The 24,199-nt window shown below is 34.1% G+C and overlaps 1 protein-coding gene and 1 long non-coding RNA gene across 3 annotated transcripts in view; one reads left to right on the forward strand and one right to left on the reverse strand.

The window, feature by feature from the left end:
- LOC106468631 (protein jagged-1-like) overlaps window positions 1-24,199 on the forward strand; it is a 125,509-nt gene that overhangs the window by 43,063 nt on the left and 58,247 nt on the right. Inside the window, exon 2 of the mRNA XM_022396976.1 lies at window positions 17,136-17,190. Coding sequence (XP_022252684.1) covers window positions 17,136-17,190 — 55 coding nt within the window. The remainder of the gene's footprint in view (window positions 1-17,135; window positions 17,191-24,199) is intronic.
- Window positions 1,730-16,343, reverse strand: LOC111088080. Of its 2 annotated transcripts, none has more exons than XR_002612689.1 (3): window positions 16,247-16,343; window positions 3,560-3,659; window positions 1,730-1,922 (listed from the first exon to the last, which is right to left on the reverse strand). It is a non-coding gene; the product is annotated as an uncharacterized LOC111088080 (long non-coding RNA). The 2 variants fall into 2 exon arrangements; XR_002612688.1 differs by lacking the exon at window positions 16,247-16,343 and adding an exon at window positions 7,994-8,106.

Here is a 24,199-nt window from a genome sequence, read left to right on the forward strand (position 1 = left end):
CATAGTTATTTTGTTTTTTTTAAAGTTTGCTGAACATTTAACTTTATATTTGTGTGTGTAACAATAAGTACAAAACTTACCTGTTACTGATCAGGTTGCTATCTAGAGCTGTAGTTTAGTCTGCAATAAACCTGTATCATTAGAAGATTGTTTGCTTTAAATAAGCGATAAGTGAACTGATGAATAGAGAAATTCTTGGTGAGATAGAAGTAAACATGAAAGAGATGTGTGTGTTATTCTGAGTTTAACACTGTGTAGAAAAGGTTCAGCTTTCAATGGTAAAATTATTTAGCGAGTAATTAGGATTGTAATTATAAACACACACATAGAAGTAAAAACACAATATACAAACATAAACAAAATGGCGTATCGTTTTCGGTGTAATATGAAGCCTTGTTTGTTTGTTTTTCGTATACATTTGGTAAGTCGCTGACAGGTCATACTAGTGTGGTTGACACAATCTTCAATAGACAAATTTAATATCCTAACTTTCTGTCTCTTGGGAAGTTTCTCTGTACGTAACCATAAACTATGCCAAACCCGCCGAAATCAATCAATACATGTTTTCTAAAGACAGGTCTAAGGTCAGGCAACAAATTAAATAAACTACAAACTATTTTAAAAAGATTGCATGTTGTAAGTTAAAAACTCCCTGGTTTAAAAATGAGTTAAGTAAACAGCGTACATTATATAGAAGCAAGAAAACAGCGCTGCTGCCATATTTAAAATGGCGACTATACAGGAGAACGTAACGTCTTGTCATGAGTAAAGTTTGACATTGACAGCGTAGCGCATGTGCAATGGGATTTCCAAAGACATGACGATAAAGAACTTTATTTGATTGAAATATTCCAAGGTAGGGCTGTTAGGAAGAGCAAGCGCAGGTATATTGCAACTGTGGGTAATTTTTAAAACCTAATAAATCATTTGTGGTCATCGTCATACACACACATATTGTTTTTATCTTTCTTGTTATTATTTGACAGTTTTTTACGGTGGAAAGTATACCGACACTGATTTATAATTTTTAATTATTATTATTTGTCAATAATAAAACTAAATTAACTAACATCATTCGTGTTAAGTGGGTGATCAGAGGTAGTCTCAGTTTATGAAATACTGCTTCGTGTGTGACAGAAAGTTTATGGAGGTTGAATGTTTTAGGTGACAATCGTAAAGGTTTTAGGTCTTTTCCCACGCTAGGATGCACTGTTGGGTAGCAGGAGAGAAGAAGAATGAAGTGCTACAGTTTAAACTGCGGGGTGAAAAGTAAAACTATTATGAGGTGAGATAGTCATTAAGGAAGGAAACGGCAAACCCTGTAGTTGCACTGAAGCTATGGTAGTAGCCAGGAATGTGGGCGTCTACACCATACGCAAGAAAACCCCAAAGACAAGAGCTTCAACTGTACTCAACACTGAAATAGGTCTTTGTGGATATGGTCAAGATTCTAAAACATGGTGTTCAAAAAATATGATTTCACAAGAGTAAAAGACACCAATAATATAAAAAAAAACATTAACATACATTTTATGAGGTATTATTAACCTTAGACACACTTTCATTAAACGGATTTTACTGTTTACTCTCATGTTTTAGCTTTAAAAAGAATGATTTAGAAATTAATAAAAAGTTATTGAAGAGTTATTTGATAATTTGACACTTGTTTTCAAGGGCTTACTGAAAATTATTCACGCACTTCTGAATTTGCTAAATAGACAATTCCTTTATTATTATTCAAAGTAGGTATCCTCCATAATTCATGATACCATTACTATAGTTAAAGATTTAAAAGCATCCGTAATCTGGTAAACTTCATCGTGGAGAGGTGTGAAAATTTCGAAAAACAACTTATTGTTCAAGGGACAAAATGTTAGAAATATCTACTAGTCCTTCTTAGAAATCTCTGCCTTCTCTCCATCCTACAAAACACATACAAAAAAGTAGAACATAACTTTTAAGATTTTGCTTTTATTTAATAATAAACAGTGAAAGACAAATTCGGGGATTGAGAAATAAGATAAATTCACTGATGACCCAATTATTTGCATAATTTCTCTCATAATATCTACTTTAAATACATTATTTTACAGACACCACACAAAGTGTTTATACGTTATTAAAATTACATTAATTTAATATGTTTTTAAAAAGTTTCTGATTCATAATATACGAAATACTAAAACATGGATTCTTCTCTGCCGTATTCACTGTCCGTTGCCAGCTGTTAGATTATAAGTGTGTGAAATCGACAAACCAGATGTATATGAGTATTAGCAATCATATTTGAGTTATATATGTATAGTTCAGACACAAAACCCAGTATATCCAATTTTGCAATTTTGAGATAATCGTTTTCTCCTGCAGCTTTTCACAAAAACATGAACAGCTGAAGAGATCACAGCCTACATTAAAGCTGCTACAGACTAAATGATGTTTTTATGTAAAACAACTTCAAGGATTTTTCAAAATTATGTCATATATTCTTTCTAGAGTTGGCAGCCAACGTTTACACTGTAAACAAAAGTAATATAATAATATCGTTGTGTTAATTTATATACGTTTCTTGTCGTGTGTGTGACTGAAGAATTCAATTCTTACACGTGTATATCTGTGTACACAGGTCTGGTTTGAAGTTTATAGGCTTGCATTCTTAAACGTTCATGTGTATGTGCTAGACTCCCACAGTTCATAATTTTCAGCAACTTGCGTGGCTCCCTAGAAATCTAACAGTAGTACAGACGATGAGAAAAACAACAACTACTTATCTAACGGATAAAATGTAACGGTAAAACTTGTTGTCCTGGGCGTCGGGCGTTATGAATTCTACTTTATACTTTTTTCATGACATAGTGGGGCAACAGTAATCTCTGCTCTAAAACACTCTCTAAATACCCAAATTAGGCTGTAAAAAGCCAAACTACCTCTTCTTTTTGTTCATTTAGAAATAAAAAAATCAGCTCAAACACACTCTTGTGTTACCTATTCTGAAAATTTAAAAATCTTTTTATTATAACTGGAAACTACATTTCCAAAAAAAAAAAGAAAAGAAAAAGAAAACAAGACGACGAAGAAGAAAACAAAGGCTGATGTTACCACCAATATAGGGTTTTGACTGTTGTTAAGGGAATTGATTTTGCTGCTACCAGTTGTGCCATTTATTCAGTCAATGTAGTTACTAAACGTTAATCTGTTATCTCACCAGAAATTGCCCTAACTTTGCTTCTGAAATTAACTTCAATGAAATTTAAACATTTTTCTTTGTATGTTTATAACTCTTAATATAAAATGCAGTCGTACGGTCACGTGACTACACTAATGACGGTAAGACCTCCTGAAAGGGTTGCTACCAGTAGATCTTTTAACTGATATGATAGTAAGTAACCCCTTTGAAGAACAAAAAACAAACTCCTTTAAAATCTAGATGTTCTATTTAAGAAATATACGATTCCTTGCAAAAAAACACAAAGTTTTATTTATGTACTGTACGGTATGATATACCTGCACTTTGCAAACAACTCAAAAACAAAAACGTACTGGATTGCAGTATACTACTTACTGTTCCTTGCAAACATCGCATTCCTGAGTGCATGCTTTGACATGTTCAATGTCGGACATTTATGTGCGCGTAAACTCTGTCTTTGACACCCCCTCTTCCTCTGAAAAAAAAAGAAATAAAAGGGGGTCATCTAGAGTATTGTAAAGTACATGTTAAACATCAGCGGTATGTCAAGTAACTCCCACGCTCTCCCTTCTCTTCAGGACAGTTTTATTACAAAGGTTAAAAAATGTGATATCGAATAATACGATGCATTTATTCCAGAATATACATTCTACTAAGTTTACTTCTCATATTTAGATGAATTGAAACTTGAGAATACAGTTTTGTTTTTATATTTTTTTCTCGCCTTGAATGATATTATTTTCCCCTACCCCCTTAGATTACTTAACGTTTTCTCTCTCTCTCTCTGTATATATATATATATATATAAAGGTTACACAACAATTATTCCAATTTTAAAATATAAAGAAAACGCCAGGATTCGAGTCTCTGCGATGGACAGAGCGTAGATAGCCTATTATGTAGCATTGCGCTAAAAAAATGAAAAATTGGACTTACCCCCTAAAAAAAATTGCAATCAAACTTTTCCAGTTATCTACCCTGGTTATTATACTGTAAAGAAAAATAAATAAATTTTGTCTGTCCCCAGCACCTTATATTTTATTTATTCAGTAGTATTTACGTTAGTATAATAAAAATCTGATTCACAGTTTGATATTGAAGTCTAAACACGTTTGTGGTTCTGGCCTTGCACACTTTGATAGGGTTTTCAGTAACACTTTAGAAGGTTCGTCAATTTTCCGCTTAGGATCAACTTTTATTTTAAGCCTTTTTTCACTTAAAGTTGTTATGTAGACATATTGTTGTTTTTTAAAATTCATTAAAACAGCTGATTAAAAATTACAAATTAGAATGAAAATTGTAGCACCACACACATTGTTAACCCGAGATCTAGCCTTATCTACTATAATAGGAACTGTAAGAAGTACGTACCACAAAATTAATAGCAGTTGCATACACAATACAGTGTCGAGTTGCAGGACGTTTCATTTTCTGGGAGCCGAGTGTGGCCCAATGGTTAGCGTGCGGGACTATGGACCTGTGTGTCTATCATTCGCGTCCTGTTATCGCAAAATAATAATAATATAAATTGCGCACTGCACTTTGAGGCCAGGTAGACGTTATAAGAGTTACAATCAAATCCCACAATTCGGTCAAGAGAAAAGTAGCGCGATAGTTGACGGTGGGTGCTGATGTTTTGTTGCTTTCCCTCTAGTCTATCAGTTTAAAATTAAGGACAGATGGCGCAGATAGTCTTTCATTAGCTTTCTACGAATATCCCGAAAACAAACAAACGAAAATCATTATTTTGGCTTAACCTTATTAAATAGGTTCATACTGGTATAAACATTTCAATTATAATGCTTCTTGTCATGCTCTATCTGACCACCGTGCATCTTGACAATACCCCTGCAGCATAATTTCCACTGCAAAAGGCTCAGTCGTAAGGCTTCCATGTCCAAAGTACACAATTCCTGCCTTTGTACTTTCCATAATTCATTTATTGAATGAGTATAATGGTTTCCTAGCACCCGTTTCAAAAGTCCAGTTGTACAGGTGCTGCGCCTATGACTTGACCAGTATGTCTTCGAATAGTATGAATACCTGTTTCTTTCTTCAACTGACTGAGGTATGACTTGGAAGCCTTATCTTGGTGAACCCATGCTCTGTTTTTCTTGTTTCTACACTTCCACACGGAGAGTTTTTTGTTTACGTTGCGTCTGGGGCACGTGGACGGCTGTTGCTACTGGCCTTTGTGTTCATGGGTTCTTACCCGTTACAAGACGCTGCACTTTTCTTACATTGGTTGGGGCACGACTCTTTCTGGAAGATCCTGATATCTAAAAAAATGATGCATATTACTTTGTTTTCCAATGCCATCTTGGAAATTCTAAATACCCAGTCCGAACACATCTTTATGATCTGAGTGTATGAATATTTTAGATCGGAAAGGGCTGTTACCTTTACAAAAAACGTTTAGTTTTTTTCGGTGGCATCACACTGCCTATACGAAACGCCAAATAACGTCAAAATACTCTGATACACGCCGTTCCACCGTGATTTCATATCATCTGTAGTTGCATATTCAAAGTATTTTTAAATATAACGTGCTCAACCCTGTACTCAAGCTCTGTTAATTAATTCTTTATGCCGTTTTTTATAAGAAATGAATTTGTAAGATACTTAGGGACGTTTTTAAAAGCGCTTTGTTTTTCGTATAGTTTACGGAAACAGTAAAATATCTCAGAATTTCCACTGTAATATAACAGGATATCAACTTCATACGCTAACCACGACCAGCGCTTGTGCTGAATTTTTACGCTATGGAAGTATTATGCTCATCTCACAGTCCAGTTTCAATTCAGTAAACTAGGCTGTTTTCTCTCCCGGTCAAGTTTCAGAGATGTAGAACAATAACTTTGTGTTTATAAATCGATAAAAGATATATTGATGAAAATAAATAATCACTCAAATAGCATACAGGAGCTATGATTACTGGACGTTCGGCGCTTCGTACTTCTTCGCAGAATAGTACAAGATCATTTATACTCTACTGATCAGTTAACACTGAGTTTAATGATGTATTTTATAAATAAGTGCTTTTATCTTTAAAAACAAATTTGTAACACAGTCTTAATGCATGTGTAACACACGTTCTTTCGCACATTTTTCTTATCAATAAACTATATTTTTAACAGTGGTCGCATAAATTGACGACATTTATAACAAACGGATGCTTTAGTTTTGTATAATTTTATATATGTATATATCTTCCTGTCGTACTGGTTAATCAAGTTATTGCATCATTAACCTAATTGTCTTTGTATTTATTTAGTAAGAAGATAAAAACAAAACAAAAAACAAACACGAAATAAGATAGCGAATAGATAATATATTAATATTACATTACGTATATTAGCTCCCTGGTTTCAAGGGTATCTAGTACCACAGGATGTCACAAGCTCTATAGTACATGTATGACGTCATAGCATCACATCATAGGCAATAAAAGAAGTTTCCTTTGATGATGATTACTTTAATTATCTCGTCACCAGGGTTATTTTAGGTTTGGCGACCTTGGTACACATACATTTTAGTTCGACCATGAAGAGTGATCATTTAAGGTCTCTTTTGTGTGTTATGTTTCAACCATGTAGAAAATTGTATATATCTTTAAACACAAACATATATATATACATTAGCATATTTGCAAAATAAAAAAAGTCTCACTGTAATGTTTATTAAGGAGACATTTGAAGCTTTGGTTTCTTGGTACTTCTGTCGTATATGCTTTACCAAAACATTACATCATCAACCTTTTCACCTTTTTTCAGTTCATCTGATACTTCAAAAAAGAAAAACAAAAGACAAATAGGAGTTTAATTACATATTCGTAAACGTCTTCTAAAATGTTGAGTTTTTTTTTTTTGCTATATACTGCCCATTGCAATAAATACTGAAAATAAAATGAGGAATATAGGATATGCTTATCCTAAACTTGTACATAAAAGAATGTTGAAACACCCTTTCTGAGATTTCCCAGAAAGAACCTTATTAACATCGTATTAACACTTAACATCGTTTGTTTTCTTATCTCATTTAGACGAACCTTCTAACAGTGTATACGTGATTATATGATGGTCGTCTGTTTGATATTTTTAACCTGAAAGGCACCTAATGTCACCAGACAAACATAGCCACCCGAACTTAGAACTGCTGAATAAAGGGAGGGCAACCAGGCAGCAGCACCTGCCGCCTATTATGCGGCTATCCTTGACCAAACAACAGGATTCAATGCCACAGTTGTAATGTCACAACAGCGGCAAGTGCGAAGCGTGATCAAAGGTATACCGCGGGCTCGAACCTTGAACCTTTTTATCTACAGCCCATCATGTTAAACACTAGTCGTCAGCCAACTAGGTGGTCGTCTGGAGTTTGGTTTTTCTTTAGGAAAATATCACTAACAAAAATCATAATTGCTGGGAATTCTCAAGTGACATTTATTTATTTGAATATTTCGATTCTTCGCTAGTGTATATTTTTAAATGCATTGTTTTAAAGAAAGTTTTTTCATATATTTAAGCTCACGTAGAGAATCTTCAACTGAGAATTAAAATTGTGATAAAGTTACTGCATCAAATAAATTGTGTTTATTACAATTTCACGATGAAAAAAAGGACAAATCAAAAACTAAACCCGAGAGTTGTGTTTCTTGTTATTCGATTTGTTACAGCTTCAAAATTGTATGTAGTTATTCTTAAGAGAAACTAATACCATAGCAGAATTTCGCACAAATATATTTGTTTTGCTGTCGAGCAGTAAGTATAGAAATACTTTTAAGTTTTAGTTCCGAAACTCATGTAAACTTACCTTGGATATTGTAAAACGACGCCGTTCACTTGTGGTATCATACTTGTTAGTAGCTATGATGTTCAGTGTTTATTCTCGATAGGTTGAAAGACGTGTTTATAATTACTTCTGCAAACTTTCTGACACAAGTCTGCCTGTCCATCAAGTTCTGTAAATGCGTCTGTGATGTACCCTTTCATTTCGTTAACATTCCGTGATTTCCTGCTGTACACTTTGTCCTTGAGTACACCCCAGAATAAAAAGTCCGTATGCAACTGTATACCTACTTTAGGGCCACTCTGTATATATATTAACCAATACTGTCAATAAAACTAATATCATTCAGAAGTTCTTTAAAAAAAAGAAAGGAATATAACTTGCAAGACAAAATATAACTAGTTATTTACTGTCAATTGAACCTTTGTGATACCATAATAAGCACATATATTTATTTAGATACCGTAGGAATCATACAAACAGTAATAACATATAAGATCATAGCTACGATATTTATGAATATTAATCGATTGGCTATTGCAAAATCAATCATAATTATTCGCATTGAAATTAACCGTACAGGTAATTATTCCTATTTTTTCATCAACGTGTCTATGACTGTATTATTCACCATCATTAGAACATTTGACGACAATAAATGTGTGGTTTCTACGTTTTATTAGTCAGTACGTGCGCCCTCTAACGACAGCATATGATGTATTGCTTTATAAAAGAAACTGATATTTAATGAATAAAAGCGTTTGAAGAAAGCATAGAGATATATGATAGTACTCAAAATGTATTATGGAAATTCTATGTTAATTAAACAACAATATTCAATTGTTATTTTTATGAATAATGGTGTATGTTCTACCGTTTAATAATCACATTAAAGACATTTCGTGCATTGTTGTACATGATACAACTCTTCGGTGTGTAAATAATAAAAAAAAAACTTCTTTCACAGTAAAGAATTTTTTCAGTGTTGTAAATAATACAATTTACCGAATTCAGTGAAATTTGAAGGGTTTGTGTTGTTGTTTCTTTTTTTCAATGTTTGAATGTTTTATAGACAACTGACCTTGTATTAAATTGATATTTTTACTTGATTAATATATTATTGTATTCATGTTTTACGAAATGAAATTATGTAAATTTGGCTAATATTTCATTTCACAGATATATATTGTTCTCTGGGTGACAAAGATTACATTACTTTTACTCACTTGCTAAGTATTTAAGTAAATCACAGATGTCTCTACATATTATTCACAGTAAATGTTTGCCATATTGGAGATATTTTTACTTATTTGTGTATAATCCGCGAGATGGCAGTACCAAAAACGTGTGCTGCCCGTGACCAAAAGTGATAACCTATACCCGTGGGAAGTAAACACTTCCCTCAACGCAAAACAAGTCGTGGATGTACATTTGCGTGGCTCTTCGTTCAGCGTACACAAGATCTGACAGTTCAGAATTGTGTTCTGAAAACTTCACTATCTTCCAGAAATAACGCCAGACAAGATGTGGATCTGTTTTGGGGTTTGAAGCACCAATTACTTCCGGTGGGAAACAGGAAGAAAAACAGTAAACAAGTAATCTGGATAATATATATATAGTTTAAAAAAATAGTGCCATGAGCGCACACAAGATATGCCATCTACTTTGCGTCGTTGAATTTTACAAATATTTCAAAAATTTTCCCGTTTTACCTTTAAATATGACATAATCTAATTTCTAGTGTTGGGCTATATATATATATTAGCTAATACCACATCACAGTTTTTAAAATCTCGAAATGTTAGTCAAAAACGTTTTTAAGAAATTGCGTGTTAGGTACCAATCAGAACAGTTTAATTATGATCACATGGCTTATAGCGGAGACATTATTATTTATTGGTTTCGTGTTCTCTCATCATCTGGGAGTTAGCTCAATGTTTTGTGTCATGTATGATACATTTTTTCTTGTTCCCTATGTATAATAAATAAACCAGCATGGTTTCTACGTGATATGTAGTTAGTAGTTACTATATACCATCCATAAACGTCTCTAAGCTACTCCAACTTACTTAACTACCACTAACCTCGTATAAAGTAGAGCTAATATCTGTCGTGAGTCAACTACCGAAATGTTTTATAGTTTTGTAAGAGCTTAAAGATATCATGATTTCTATATAGTGTTATAAATTTCAAAAGTTTTAAATTTCAAAAATGAAACAATAAATCTGCGTGACTTGATGCAAGTCACTTTGTATACATTTTGCCCAAAGATTAAGTTCATAAAGAACTTACAATTTCATTCGTCACTGAAACTGTTACATACGATTTGATGCAAATGATCAAGCCGAATCGTAAGCGTTTTATCTCGCTTTTTACACTCACACTGACTCAGAAGGTGAGACAGTATTCCCGCCTCCACGAAAAGCATAGCAAGTAACCGAACTTATAAAATCGAACATGCAAGTCTGACACCAAAGCATAAAAATATGCAACACAAGGTATCAGACTCGAAGACTATTAGTTTCTTATGCCAGCTAGTAATCTAGCAGTGATCACGTTTTATACAAGACCTGACCTTTAGACATCGTGACCTTCCGCGCTGTCTGAGAGGCGTTATGTGATCGGTGTGTACGTTCTTTTTAAGTAACTCCAACCTTATATGTATCGTGCTACGAGTGATCAGTCACAACGTGTGATCTTGGATTTGTTGGTTGGCGTTAGGTTTCAATGTGTATAGGAAAGAATTTTACTTAGCAAAAGATTCGAATGTCTATCATATGAAGACACAGACAGTGCACATATCTCAACAGTATAGAGATAAGAAAAACAAAAACCAACTTACTGCATTAAATCTGTGTTCTTCATAGTTTAGTAGAATTGTTTTTATTCCATCGTGAAGAAGTCAACACTCATTGAATATTCTATGTCATTATATACGTCTGGGCGAAAAAAGTGTTATCCGATAGGATATCGTTCAGCCTTTAGGTAAACATCATCTGTTAATCATGAGCTTCTAGTTGAAGTGACTATGGGTCAGAGCTAGCTGGTCAAGGACAAGGCGGGAACGTTTATTATTGACAGCGAAGGAGGTCATGAGTTAAGATTCCGATAAAGGTGTCAGCTAGAACAGAATCATCTTTCAGTTCTGGCTGGTGTCATGTGCAAAGAGTTTTTATAGAGTGTTTGGTTTTCACGCTATTACAATAAAAACTAATGAACGACCTTCGATCCCAGTTTTACAGTCCATTTCCGCAATATTTTGATTTCATTATTCATTGTATATTTAATGTTTTGTCATATTATAGCACAATTATGTATTAGACGTAAAATATCATTTGAAAGTTATGTAAATATATTAGAGATAACGTGCACTAAGAAACAAAATATAGTATATTATTGATTGAATGTTTTGTCGCCACGGTCCAGGTCAGGGTTTCCGGATTACCAGAACTTCACTGTCTTGTCAACTATAAGAGAATATCCAGGCTGATATTCTTACAACACGTGCCTGGGAATCAACATCCGTACTCGCCATGTTAGTGTTAGCTCTTCCTCTGTTCGTTTACAGCTACATCGGTATTTGCCAGATGTTGAGGGACAGTCTAGAACTACAGATGGTTCTCGCCGTCGTTATATTCTTTGTCGGTCTTATATGTAAAAAATCATTAACCATTTTCTTCTAAACACCCTTTCTGTTTGTTTAAGTCCTAAAGAAAATATAACGGTCTAGTTAGTTGGACTTACGATTCGAATTACCTTAAAGTAACTGCTTGTTTTAATTTAAAGGTCTTACCTCCTGTATACTGGTAACCAGGTAATGGGTTATGATTGAAAACCTTGGTTATGACGATACCCAAAGTACTCCGTGTCTTATTTTTACCTATAAAGCTGGAAATAGGCTGAACAATTTAAGTATATTTATCTTTGAAAACGCCCAGACACAGCTTTGACTCAGTTCACGTGCAAGTAATAAATATAATTGATACTTCAAACCTTCGGAAACTTGGTGAAACTCCATGGTCGTGAATAAATGTCTTGTTTTTTCTCAATTCTGCAAGTAATAAATCATATTAAAAGAATCCAAGTTAACAAATTCCTTTAGTAGTAATTGTGATCATGTTGTATCGTGTTTTGGCCTGTGGCTAAATCATTTGCTCAGGTTCCTCATATTAATAAACATATGTACTTGGAATTCATACGAAAATTAGCAATATAGAATGAGCTTTGACTTTGGTCATATGTGAATAAGACAGACCTGTATCACCATAAACTGGTATATCGAAGTTAGTTAGACGTAGGCTTTGTTATAACGTTATTGAGCAGATGTCATTTCGCCCTATTCGTTATTTATGCTGGAGTAAATTTGGGTAAGCACAATGTGCTGTTTGTGCTCTGTCCACCACGGGTATCGAAGCCCGATGTTTAGCGTCGTGACTCGTAAGCCTGCTAACTTATCTCTGAGCCATTGGTGGGCAAATTTTGTTGAGTGAAATAGCAAACATAAGACAACGTTAGAAAAACATTCATATGATGATAATTTATTATTTCAACTTCTCACCAGTTTACAAGATATAACAGTCCGAAAAATACTGATATTAGTTGGTTCGTAATTTAAAGAATAGAATTTCTAGGTATATTTCATTGTACGCCAGGTGGCTTGTAACGAAAAAGTAGAATTAAGTTAGTGTCAATGTTATAATACCTATATGACTGAAGTGAACTTTAATCGTTCATCCTTGAATGATATTGATCGGTTATAGTTGTAGACAATGATCTACTACGTTTACTTAGGAAAGTATAAAAATATTATATGTTTATCTATAATTGACAGAAACAAATAGGCCTGGCATGGCCTGGTGGTTAAGACGCTCGACTCACAATTTGATTGTCGCGGATTCCAATCCCCTTCACCGAACATGCTCGATCTTTCAGCCGTGGGGCCGTTATAAAGTTATAATAAATCCCACTATTAGTTGGTAAAAGGGTAGCTGCTAACTTAGGGACGGCTAGAGCAGATAGACCTTATGTAGCTTTGTGCGAAATTCAAAAGCAAACAAACCCAAAATATTATTGTAAATCATTGTTGTTTTTTCCTTCACTGTTAGGAGAAGCTATATATATATATATATACATATATACACACAAACATACGTATGTTTGTGCACGTGGAAACTCCAAGATAATTTATATACCATATATGTTATCTTCATTAAAGCAGCAATTAAATTCATTTTCCTGTAACTTAGAAAAATTAGGCTTACGTACACAGTAATTCAATGTACGTTTTATACAGTCGATGGATGTTATCTTATGATAGGTATCGGGGTAATTGATATGATTAATGTAGAAAACAAAGTTTATTTTTGTTTAGGATTTATTAATTGGAGCGGTACCCGTATTGAACTGGGCTATGAGAGTTAATTATAAACTGTGCTTGTTGCACTAGTGGAGAGGTGTTAAAATTTTTCAGGCTAATTTCCCATCATGCTAATTTACTTACGCCGTGCATGATGGGTAAAGTCTGTTGAAATGTTTGCACTATAATTAAAATCAAAAATACAAGATTATTAGACACACCTGGTTTTCCATTATATATATAAACATAGAATACCGTGCGGGGTGTTTGTTGTTGGGAGGAGGGACGTAAAGATTGAATAAGCGTCTCACGAGTGCCATCTAGTTTCAAAATTTGTACAAGAATTTGCAGACTGTTATGAAACTTTTATATTTTATGAAATTAAAGTAATGAGAAGTTTATGGTAATTTTATTACACAATGGGATATCTGTGCTATGCCCACTATGGCTTTCGAAACCAGGTTTCTAGCGTTGTAAGTCCGCAGACATACCGCTGTGCCAATGGGGCTATTTATTCTGAATTATTTAGTCATCGTCCTTACGAGTTTATCTGAAAACAACTGTTAATGTAAAAAATCCCAGTAATATAAGCAGCTCCTTTACTCTGGAAGGAAACACTTGATGACAAATGCCCGGATATTACCTTTCCTTGAAACTTTACTAAAGTAACCGTTTCAGTAGAACTGGTTGATCTTTCACCAACTGTTAAGTGTTGGTAAATACCAATTATCCTTAATTGGTTAACTTGTTTTAATTAAGGATCCTTGCATTTTTTTATGTAGGATTTCAATGAAAAGCTTTTGTTTGTTTTTAAGAGCAAAGCTATACACTGGAATATCTGCAATGCGCCAACCGCTGGTATCCCGAATTTTAGGTTTATAAGACCTCCATGATAGTTTAATTCCAAATCCATCAAAATGTAAATGCACATTCGTAATTTCGCTGCTCATAGCACTGATGTGCTGCATTATATTATTATCCTTGTTAAAGTAGTAAGTCGCTCCCCAGTATATCATTACCCGGGTTAGGCTTCAACACAACGTTGATGTATGATTTTGTTACTGCAATTAGCGAATCACATAACTTTGTTGTCATGAGAACCAGTATCTGTTAGAAACAAATGTATGGTATGTATTACATGACCGTATTCAACTTTTGACCCTTAATGACAGTTAAACTCAACAAACTCGTTTACTGTGTAAGTAGCCATGACACACTTGAAAAAAAAATTACTGAGTGATTGACACGGGTTAATTAGACCAATGAAAGATCCCTAAATCCAGATGAAATTAACTACCAGTTTCATAATTTGTAACCACAGTTCAACGTGTGCGTTTTCGTGCGAACAAGTCAATCACATTTCAGTCGTTTAATAATAATAGTCTCATGTCTGGAAGGCTTGTGAAATATTCCAGAAGAATAGACACATTCGTAATATAGGAACAAGGGACGTCATGAAACATGTCTTGGCTTTTAAAGGTATCTGGAGAAATAGGACCCACACAAAAGTAGCGATACATAGTGTAACAAGTTTAATGTCTATTCCCTAGCCTCACGAACTGCATGATAAAGTAAAAAGGAATTATAAAGAGTGGACATGGGTGCCCAAATCTAGTGTTCGACATATTTACCACCTTTGACTGACTGCAGTCTGTTATGGAAAAAGTGTTATCGAGAGTGATAAGAACCACATATCTCTTGATGTTGGCACTCTATTCCTCCGTGTGGTAAACATTACAGTTAAATAATAATGAAAACGTTCACATAGTCATAACACTGACATGAGAATATTGTTAACCCAAATCTAAAAAAAAAGAAAAAAAAATGTCACACCCTTCCTCCACCCTAACAGCCCTCTGTAACTTAAGAAGCTTACGTAAGTAAACACCAGTAAGTGTCTCACGCATGCATATGATTACTTCATCTGATTAATTCAACATGTGTATATGCCAGAATTAAATATAGTACGTAATAATTTTAATAAACTTTAAAGAGTTGAAATTAAGTAACTTCTTTTAATAAGTTCAGTTATTATTTTTGGTTTTGTTAGGGTGAAATTTATGCAAATATGTTTATATTTGTGGTCGAATAATCGAAAACATTTATATGAAGCATAATGGTTAAAATCATTAAGTTTTATTCTATAAGCGCAAGTCTTTTCTATGGCTCAGCGGTAACCTTTAGGGCGTATAACGCTAAACTTTGGGTTTCGATACCTTCCATGGACACATCATAGATAGCCCATTGGAAAAAGTTTGTGATTAATAACCTTTCTGTTTCGAAAGCCTGAATGTGAGACGTTGTGGACTTGAGCACCTACGACTGCTCTCTCTCTCTCTTTATGTATATATATATATATATATATTATATTATGCAATTTATGAGGTTAGATAATAGAGGGTGGGTCCTACTTCTTCGGATACATTTTACAATATCCCACGTCATAGCTTTAAACTTGTTGTTATTTTGTTCTTATTGCATTCTCATGGCCCAGCTTCTTCAATTCATATACTATCCATCATAGGCATGGGAGTGCTGTTTTTTAACCCCCTCTATCTTGATAATGTAAAATTACTTAACTTTTTTGTTCAAATTTCACACACACACACACATTATATACTTTTTTTAAGGCTAACGTAACACTCTTGACTTAGTGGCAGATAAAATAAACACTGTTCTCTGTGAACTAACTAATAAAGGCAAACATAACACACTCTCTCTCTCTTGTTGTATACGAGAATGAAAGTAATATATCAAAGCAGACTTACCAGATGTTCGCAAATTCATAAATTTCAGTTCTTAACAAGGAAGTGGAGTAATATATGTGTAGAAATTACTAAAAGGATAATAACAATAGATTGTTACTCTTTACCCTAATTCTGCTTTGTGAATGACTTGAATAAGACGATCACTACACTTACTTCACTCCATTACATGTTGTTCATGCAATTGACGACATAAGTAGCGCCTTGACAACTAGTACATCTTTCGCATTTTGGCCAGCATCATGAGTCCTGGTATTGTACGAAAATGTGTTTGTTTTTGAAGTCAAGCACAAAGCTACACCACAGGTTATCTATGATCTGCCCACAACTGATATCGAAACCCTGTTTCTAGCGTTGTAAGGCCGCAGACATACCGCTATGCCACTGGGCGGGGGCTTGTACGAAATACCTCATCGCCACTATATATATGGCAGATATAATATGATTGCCATATTTTAGCATATTCTTATTTGCTTTCACTCACTAGTTCTTAGAATGAGTACACGAAAAAGGCAGTGTAGTGTATGTAACTTGAAATGAATTATTAATACCTATGAGCAACTATATATCTTCATTAGATTTCTTTAATCTCAGTAAATTATTTCTGATGTATTTTTTCATAATAAACGCCAGACAATATTATATTTTTTAGGTAAATTTTATATTTGATAAACTTTTAGCAAAATTGTATTTTGTATTCGAACAGACACTCAGTCATCATTTCATTACAGGGTGGTGGTTAAATGTATATACCACAGACTTAGTGTTTGATATTTATATTTGTATTCGAACAGACACCCAGTCATCATTTCATTACAGGATGGTGGTTAAATGTATATACTACAGACTTAGTGTTTTGATATTTATATTTCATAATTATATTTACGATAGTAATGTTTTTCGTCATCGGTTTCAAAATTATTAAGGCTTAAAATTCCCGAAAGTTGTTTTTGCACTCACGTGGTCAGTGTAAAATAAGTATTACTAGTTTAATTAAGGTACTTGTATTTCTATGATCTGTTAAAGTAATCTCCTTCTTTTTCAGAAATCATTCACGTTAATCCTTGAAGCAGTAGACCACAACAACCGTTCAAAATCATGTAAGTTCACTGTAAACATTATTTTTTATGTAAAGAGGGCGCTGAATATCTGTGTAAAAACTTCCGTTTATTTTGACTCAAATTATATATATACTGTACTGTTGTTATTATTAAATAATATTAATATAAGTTCTGGATTATTTCTAGAATTTTCAGTTTGAAATTATTCAGACCAGTCAATATTAAAACCTAGCGTTTTAACGTTACACTTTTAACGTTATTGACCATTAAACAGCTATAAAAAACGCAACAGAACATTAAATATTGAAATTATATACGTTTATAAGTGGATATGTATATATATATATATGGGTATGTAGTTTTTTAATAAAGAGACTTGTAAAATAAATATCTTATTCATTTTATGCTAACTTCTTTTAAGTAACTGTTTCTGTATTGTTGTCGCTTCATGGTAAATATTTCAACAAATGTACTTTAGCATATTTATATTTGTTACTTTTTATGTTTGGCTACCAATATATATATATATATATACTTGTACATATCAGCGTTTGCTGTTTTTTTACCTCGATACACACTGTTTTACATCTTATTAAACTTACTAGATTTATAAGAAATAGTACTTGTATTATCAATGTATTTTGTAAAACATTTCTCTCTATATATAAAGCATAAAGACCTGTGTGTCTGTCTGTTTGTCCATTATGTAACTACTCCTAGGTCACTAGGCCAATCTCAACCAAACTTTGTGGGATGATAGTTTGGAACAAAAGGCATGTTAATGAAGGGTTCACAACCCCTCCACCTTTCATTATTACTGTTATCAAGCATTTATTATCTTTGACGTAAGTTAACGTTAAGTACATTCATATACAGCGCCACGTTCTTCACCAAAAAAAAAAAAAATTATAAACTTTTCTGTCCCCCGGTGGGACAGTGCTAAGTCTTCGGACTAATAACGCGAAAATCAGAGATTTGATTCCCATCGGTGGACACAGAGATAGCTCGATGTGGCTTTGCTATAAGAAAACACACACACACATATTAAATTTTCTATAACACAACATACAAACAGTGTGGGAGCGCACACAAATGTCTTATATATATCAGAGAGTGCGCTAGCACTCTCTATAGAAAATTGAAATAAAAAATGGCCGCCACTATTGCAATAATACATAAGCTCAGATGAAGTTGATACGACAACAGTCATCATAAGGCTGATATGAAGAGCAGTTTCTCGTGTTACACCAACTTCCTATTTTGACCCGTGATCCAATAAAACACTTCTGCGACCAGTAACCGTCAATTCATTGATAACGTAACAGAAAGCATCCCTACGGCCACTACTTCACAACCTGAACATCACAAAGTGTATACCATGTTTTAAGCATATACGTAGTGAGTTCTTAAAACTTTTAGGTGAGGTAATAATGAATACTTTAATAATATGTTATGTATAATAAACTGTGTGAAAGTTAGGATTTTTGCGTTATTTATCACAGCATCCTCCTACATTTTTTGTTTTTTAAGTTCATCACTCAGACAAAAGACTGGTACCTCAGCTTGTGACAATATTTAAGTTATTTTAACATTTCAAGTTCGATCTATGATCTTAATTCATCTTTAGATACCATCTGTCCTCACATGGGCCGGATGTGGCCTAGTAATTAGCGTGCCTCCACTTTGAATTTGAAAAATTCACGGTTTGCGATCCCTTGTCGCATAAACGCGTTCGACATTTTGTGTTTGAGAGTGCGTTCAAAGAATGACGCCAAATTCCAGTATTCGCTTAGAGTAGTACCTCAAGAGTTAGCGGTGGGCACTGTTGACTAGTCATTTCAAAATTAGGTACGACAATGCACTAATGGTCCTGGTGTTACTTTGTGCGAAATTTTGAAACAAATAAGTCATCTACTTCTTTACCAGTTGTATACATCTGCGCCATCTGTCACGCTTGGCATATTTTACAATCACGTGCGTCAAGATACGTATAACAAGAATTATGTTAAACTATATATTTAATTACACGTGTTTTTGGTTATTTTAGCACATATATATTGATGGATAAATCATAAAAAATTACGTTCTTTACATAATATAAGCTGCTAATTTGCAAAAATTATATTTGGATATCTAATTATTGGTGTGATAGAAGACATTGTGCAATTGAATCCTGTTCTTTTTTTGTCCTAAACTTTCTTACATTGAAGACAGCGAGTTGTTCTTAGCTGCACAATGAGCTCTCTGTGCTCCACCGCGAGAATCGAACCCCGTATTTTAGTGTAAGTCCGTAAAGCTATCACTGACCCATCGGGGAACAAGACGTTGTGAAATTAATTCTTTTTAATTTCTAATCTTAAATCACTGACATTAATATAGATATTCATAACTATGAATAAGTGCCCCAATTTACAAGACGTTTTCAACAGTGGATGAGTCTTTTTTGTTTTGTTAGCATATCGATTAGACAATGCGACATATATAAAAACAAGTTTCAATGTTTGATCAATATATATATACAGAGGCAGAAAAATAATGATACATTTTACTGCAAGTACTCAGACATGTTGTTGTAGTATAGATTTGTAACTAGACTATACCTTGTAATAGATACACCCAGCAACCAACAAGAAACATAGTAGCTATACTGCTCGCCTAGGGGTTTAATCTGTTAGGGAGTGGCCCTTCAGGTGTCTGACATTGCTGGCCCTCCCTGTTGTTATCCACCTTATTCATCTCCAAGCGCTTCTCTTTATCAGACATGGCGAACACCATAAATTCCCTTGGCTTCCCTGTAATTGCCAGCTCTCTGGGTTGATTGCACCGTTAAACTTAAAGCACCCCGGGAGCTCTCATAAATTATATTCGAAAGATGCCAGAGCTTGTCAGAGCCACTGGATTTTTACAAAATAGCCACAGGTTGTTGAAGAAAGTATTCTAGCTGAAAGGGAGTTTTTATTTACTTGTCAGATGGCTACTAGTTCTGTGCAAGTAGAAGAGGGAACGATGCCAGGCTTTCCAGCGAAACGTTAAAGGCGCTAAAATAATAGAAGCGCATTAATTGAATGAGTCTATACAACCAGTTCTATATGTATTCACCGATCTCTTCATCCTTGATGTTATCCACAAAAGAACAGTAGAAAGATGAATATATATATATATATATATTTCATTTATTTTGGATAATCAATACGTATGAAGAAAAATAAAAAACTGTTTGTTAACAGTTTTAAGCTCACAAAATTAAGATTTGCACCAACTAAGAGTTTAGCTTTTTTGCAAATTTATGGTGCAATAGTAACTCCATGGTCCAGGCCTGGTGGTTAGGGTGCTCGACTTGCAATCTGCCGTTTCGAATCCTCGTCACACCGAACATTCCGTGAGGGTGTTACAATGTGACGGCCAATCCCACTATTTGTTGGTAAACGAGTAGCCCAAGATTTGGCGATGGGTGGCGTTGACTAACTGCCTTCCCTCTAGCGTATCACTATTAAATTGGGGACGGCTAGCTTTGCGCGAAATTTGAAACAAACCAAACCATGGTACATGTTTTGGTTTACCTGATTTGTATATATAAAATATTTAGTATACCAAAAACGTTTTTATATTGAATTTATGGGGCCAAAAAGCATATTGTGGCAATAACAAATTACAAGCCGTTATTGCCGTTACAGATCTTCGTGTTTTTTGTTGTTTTTTTTATTATTACATAGCCATATTTCCAGAAATACTGAAACTAATTGTCATTCATTTTCGTTAATCTTTTTCGTGGTTTCATATTTGTTTTACCTCAATTTTTTCTATCACCAAAATTTGTAATTTCAATGTTGTTTACTGTTTTTAATGTGCATGTACATTTCCATATTTGTTCTTTTAAACTACTAAACCGAATTTTACCAAACTTTGTATATAATAGCCGATATAGTGAACATTTTATTTTATGTTGAACAGAGTTGTTTAAACATTTGTTTAACAACAAATAAAAGCTTGGAATGGTCTATTCTTTCATTGGGGGTGTGTCTGTAGACCAGAATAGTTTCGAAGAATTCCACTCCCCATCAGTGACCCTGGACACGATCACCGAATTTTATTTTATGTTTCGATAGTACTATCAAAATCCCTTTTCATCTACCATAGTTATTCATAGATGGCACCACGTTAAAGAGTACGCAACTCTTTAAGGATCACATTTGTTATTACACTAGTTAATATAGTATACATTTTTGAATTTTTCTGGAGGACAAAAGGTAATGATATTAATCTCAGAAAAATACATTATATGATCTTACAGTATTTTCTAAACTTTAAATTATTAATCTGTTAGAGGAACTAATTCATAAGTTCTCTATCATGGTGAAAACTGTTACTGGGTGAAGGAGGATTGCTAATCTTCGAACACCCCTGATTATTAATTATTTCTTCTGAAATAATTAAGTTCAAATCCATATAACTGCCAAAAATGAGAGAAAACTGTTACTACTTATATACAGAGAAATCACGTCAATTATCTATGCAGTCTTCTCTCTAGACTTCATTAGTTTTAAATATGTGCAGCACGTGGTTGAAATTATAAAAATATTTCGCCATGCCGCGAAAATATGAAAATAGTTACGATTCTGATTATACTATTAACACAGTGCCAATCATTCCAATGAACAATACTCTTTATCTTCAAATTCAAAAAGCTGTTGTTTTTGTTTATTTGTTTTTCTTTCTTTTTTTTGGTCAATAATATCATTTGAAACAAGGATACTGCAGCCTGCCATTTTTCTATGGGAATGTACTTCGAAGGTCAGTTGGTTATGGAACACTGAATGAATTGACTGCTGGAACGAAGAATGTGGTTAACACTAATGTACATGACTGTAACCAAAAGGTTGAACAGAATAGCTAACAAGCAGGTTGTTTTTCATAACCAGGTTTTAAGAGACGTTATTCAGTCTTTGGTGTTTATTCTCCAATATTGAAAGAAAGGTAACTTTTAAGTCTCCACTTGCTTTGTTGGTAGAAGTTTCCGATCTCTGTATCGTAAGCGTGAGTTACCTCATATTTTGGTCTAAAGATACGAAAATGATAATGAAAAACAGAGACGTGTAAAAAAATTTAAACAAAGAAAACACACACGAAGAAAAATAAATGTGTAGATAGAATAAAAAGTTTAGAAACCGCCGAGGAAGAAACAAACGATGGAGATCGAAAGCAAGCAAGCAAAGTTTTTTGTTTCGTAAAAATATTGTACAGATGGAAGTTTGTTCTCCTCGGGTTCCCGGAGATTGTTGCCAAGATTCGTAGTTATAAGTCCAGATATGGTGTAGGAACGATGGGTCTGATGCTTACAGCAGATAAAAAGGTGAAATATTAATCATACCTCGGGGAGGTTCTTAGGCACATTCCGGCTATTTTTGGAAGGTCGAGTACTGCTCACCCAGCTGTCATAAAGATCTGTTGGCGTCGACAAATCCATATGGAAGATGTACGACTGCGTTCCAAATAAATACTAGCTACAAGCCAGAAACTTCATATCTTACACTTTCTGGCATTTGTGTACGGACAAAGTATGCACATTTATGCATATTTACAGAGCAAGCATTTATTTTAAACCCTTATTTAGAAACCGATTCTTTTTTAACTAATTGTTTAGCTCTATAAATAAAAAGAAACTTAAAAAAGGAACACGTGTAATACTTGACATTCATCTGATTGTACTTTTGTCTGTTACATCTGTCCACCAGATGGCGGTAACATAGCAAAGTTGCTATATGCCTTAAGATCCCCCGTTGCTAATGCACTTCCCTAGTGGCTCAGCGGTAAGCCTGAGTACTTATAACACAAAAATCGCGTTTCGATACCTGTGGCGGGCAGAGCACAGATAATCCAATACGTAGCTCTGAGCTTAACATCAAACTGCTAATGCACCTTTACGACCTAAGTTATCATGGCCATATGTTTTTTAAACTTTTTAATAATTATAGAAATATATCAATAAAAAAGGGTTGTGTTTTACTTTCTTATTTAGTATTTAAATATGTCCTTGTAAGAAAAAAAACGTGTTCGTTACAAGCTGTTTACTTTATATCAACTAGTAGGGAACAACAACGTTAAATGGATACAAGTTCTGATATTTTTATGTGTCCTCTGTAGTGAGGAAACTTGTATCCAAATTCTTGTTCCCTAATAGTGGATCTAAGATATAATATTCTTTACTTTACTTGGTATTATGTATTTACTTACTACCTTATTTCGTGTCCGTTGCGATAGTAATATGTGTAGTACAATATATAAGATACAAGCTGAGATACCCGACCTTTGTCTGGGTTATGAACTTAAAAAAATGTGGGGGATGGATGCTATGATAAGTAACACAAAAACCCTAACTCCCACACAATTTATTTATAACCTAGCATATTATTAAAGTATTTATTAATACCTCACCAAAAGTTTTGTATAAGTTTTAAAAACCCACTATGTATATACTTAAAACATGGTATACACTGTATGATGGTCAGGGCGACTTTGTACGAAGAGGTAGCGGAAAAAGTAGTGGAGGTAGAGGTGCCTTCAGTTACCCGCTTTCAACATCTACCTCTTAATGTCCTTCCACATCGTTTCATGTTATTAATCAATTGACGGTCATTGACCGCAAAAGTGTCGTATGGGATGAAGTTGTAAGGTCACGGGTCAAAGTAGGATCACGGCTCTTCATATTAGCGTTACGGTATCAAGTTCGTCTGAGTTTATGTATTATTGCAATAGTGGCGGCCATTTTCTCGTTGCATTCCTCCAGAGGGAGTGCTAGCACACTATCTGAGATTGTATGGTTAAAAGTTGACGTGTTATAGATCCACACCTTTTGTTAAAGTATTGGTTTCAAAACGACGTGTTATAGGCCTACGACTTTTGTTGGAGTATTATTTTCAAACAGGTGTTACAAGGCTTATGCCTCTTATTGAAGTATTTGTTTGAAACCGCCATGTTAAAGGCCTACGCCACTTGTTGGAGTACTGGTTTCAAAGTACCAATTTAAATATCCCTATGTCTCTTGTTGGGG

The sequence above is a fragment of the Limulus polyphemus genome, unplaced genomic scaffold (assembly GCF_000517525.1).
Source record: "Limulus polyphemus unplaced genomic scaffold, Limulus_polyphemus-2.1.2 Scaffold3089, whole genome shotgun sequence".
In the NCBI taxonomy this organism is placed as follows: domain Eukaryota; kingdom Metazoa; phylum Arthropoda; class Merostomata; order Xiphosura; family Limulidae; genus Limulus; species Limulus polyphemus.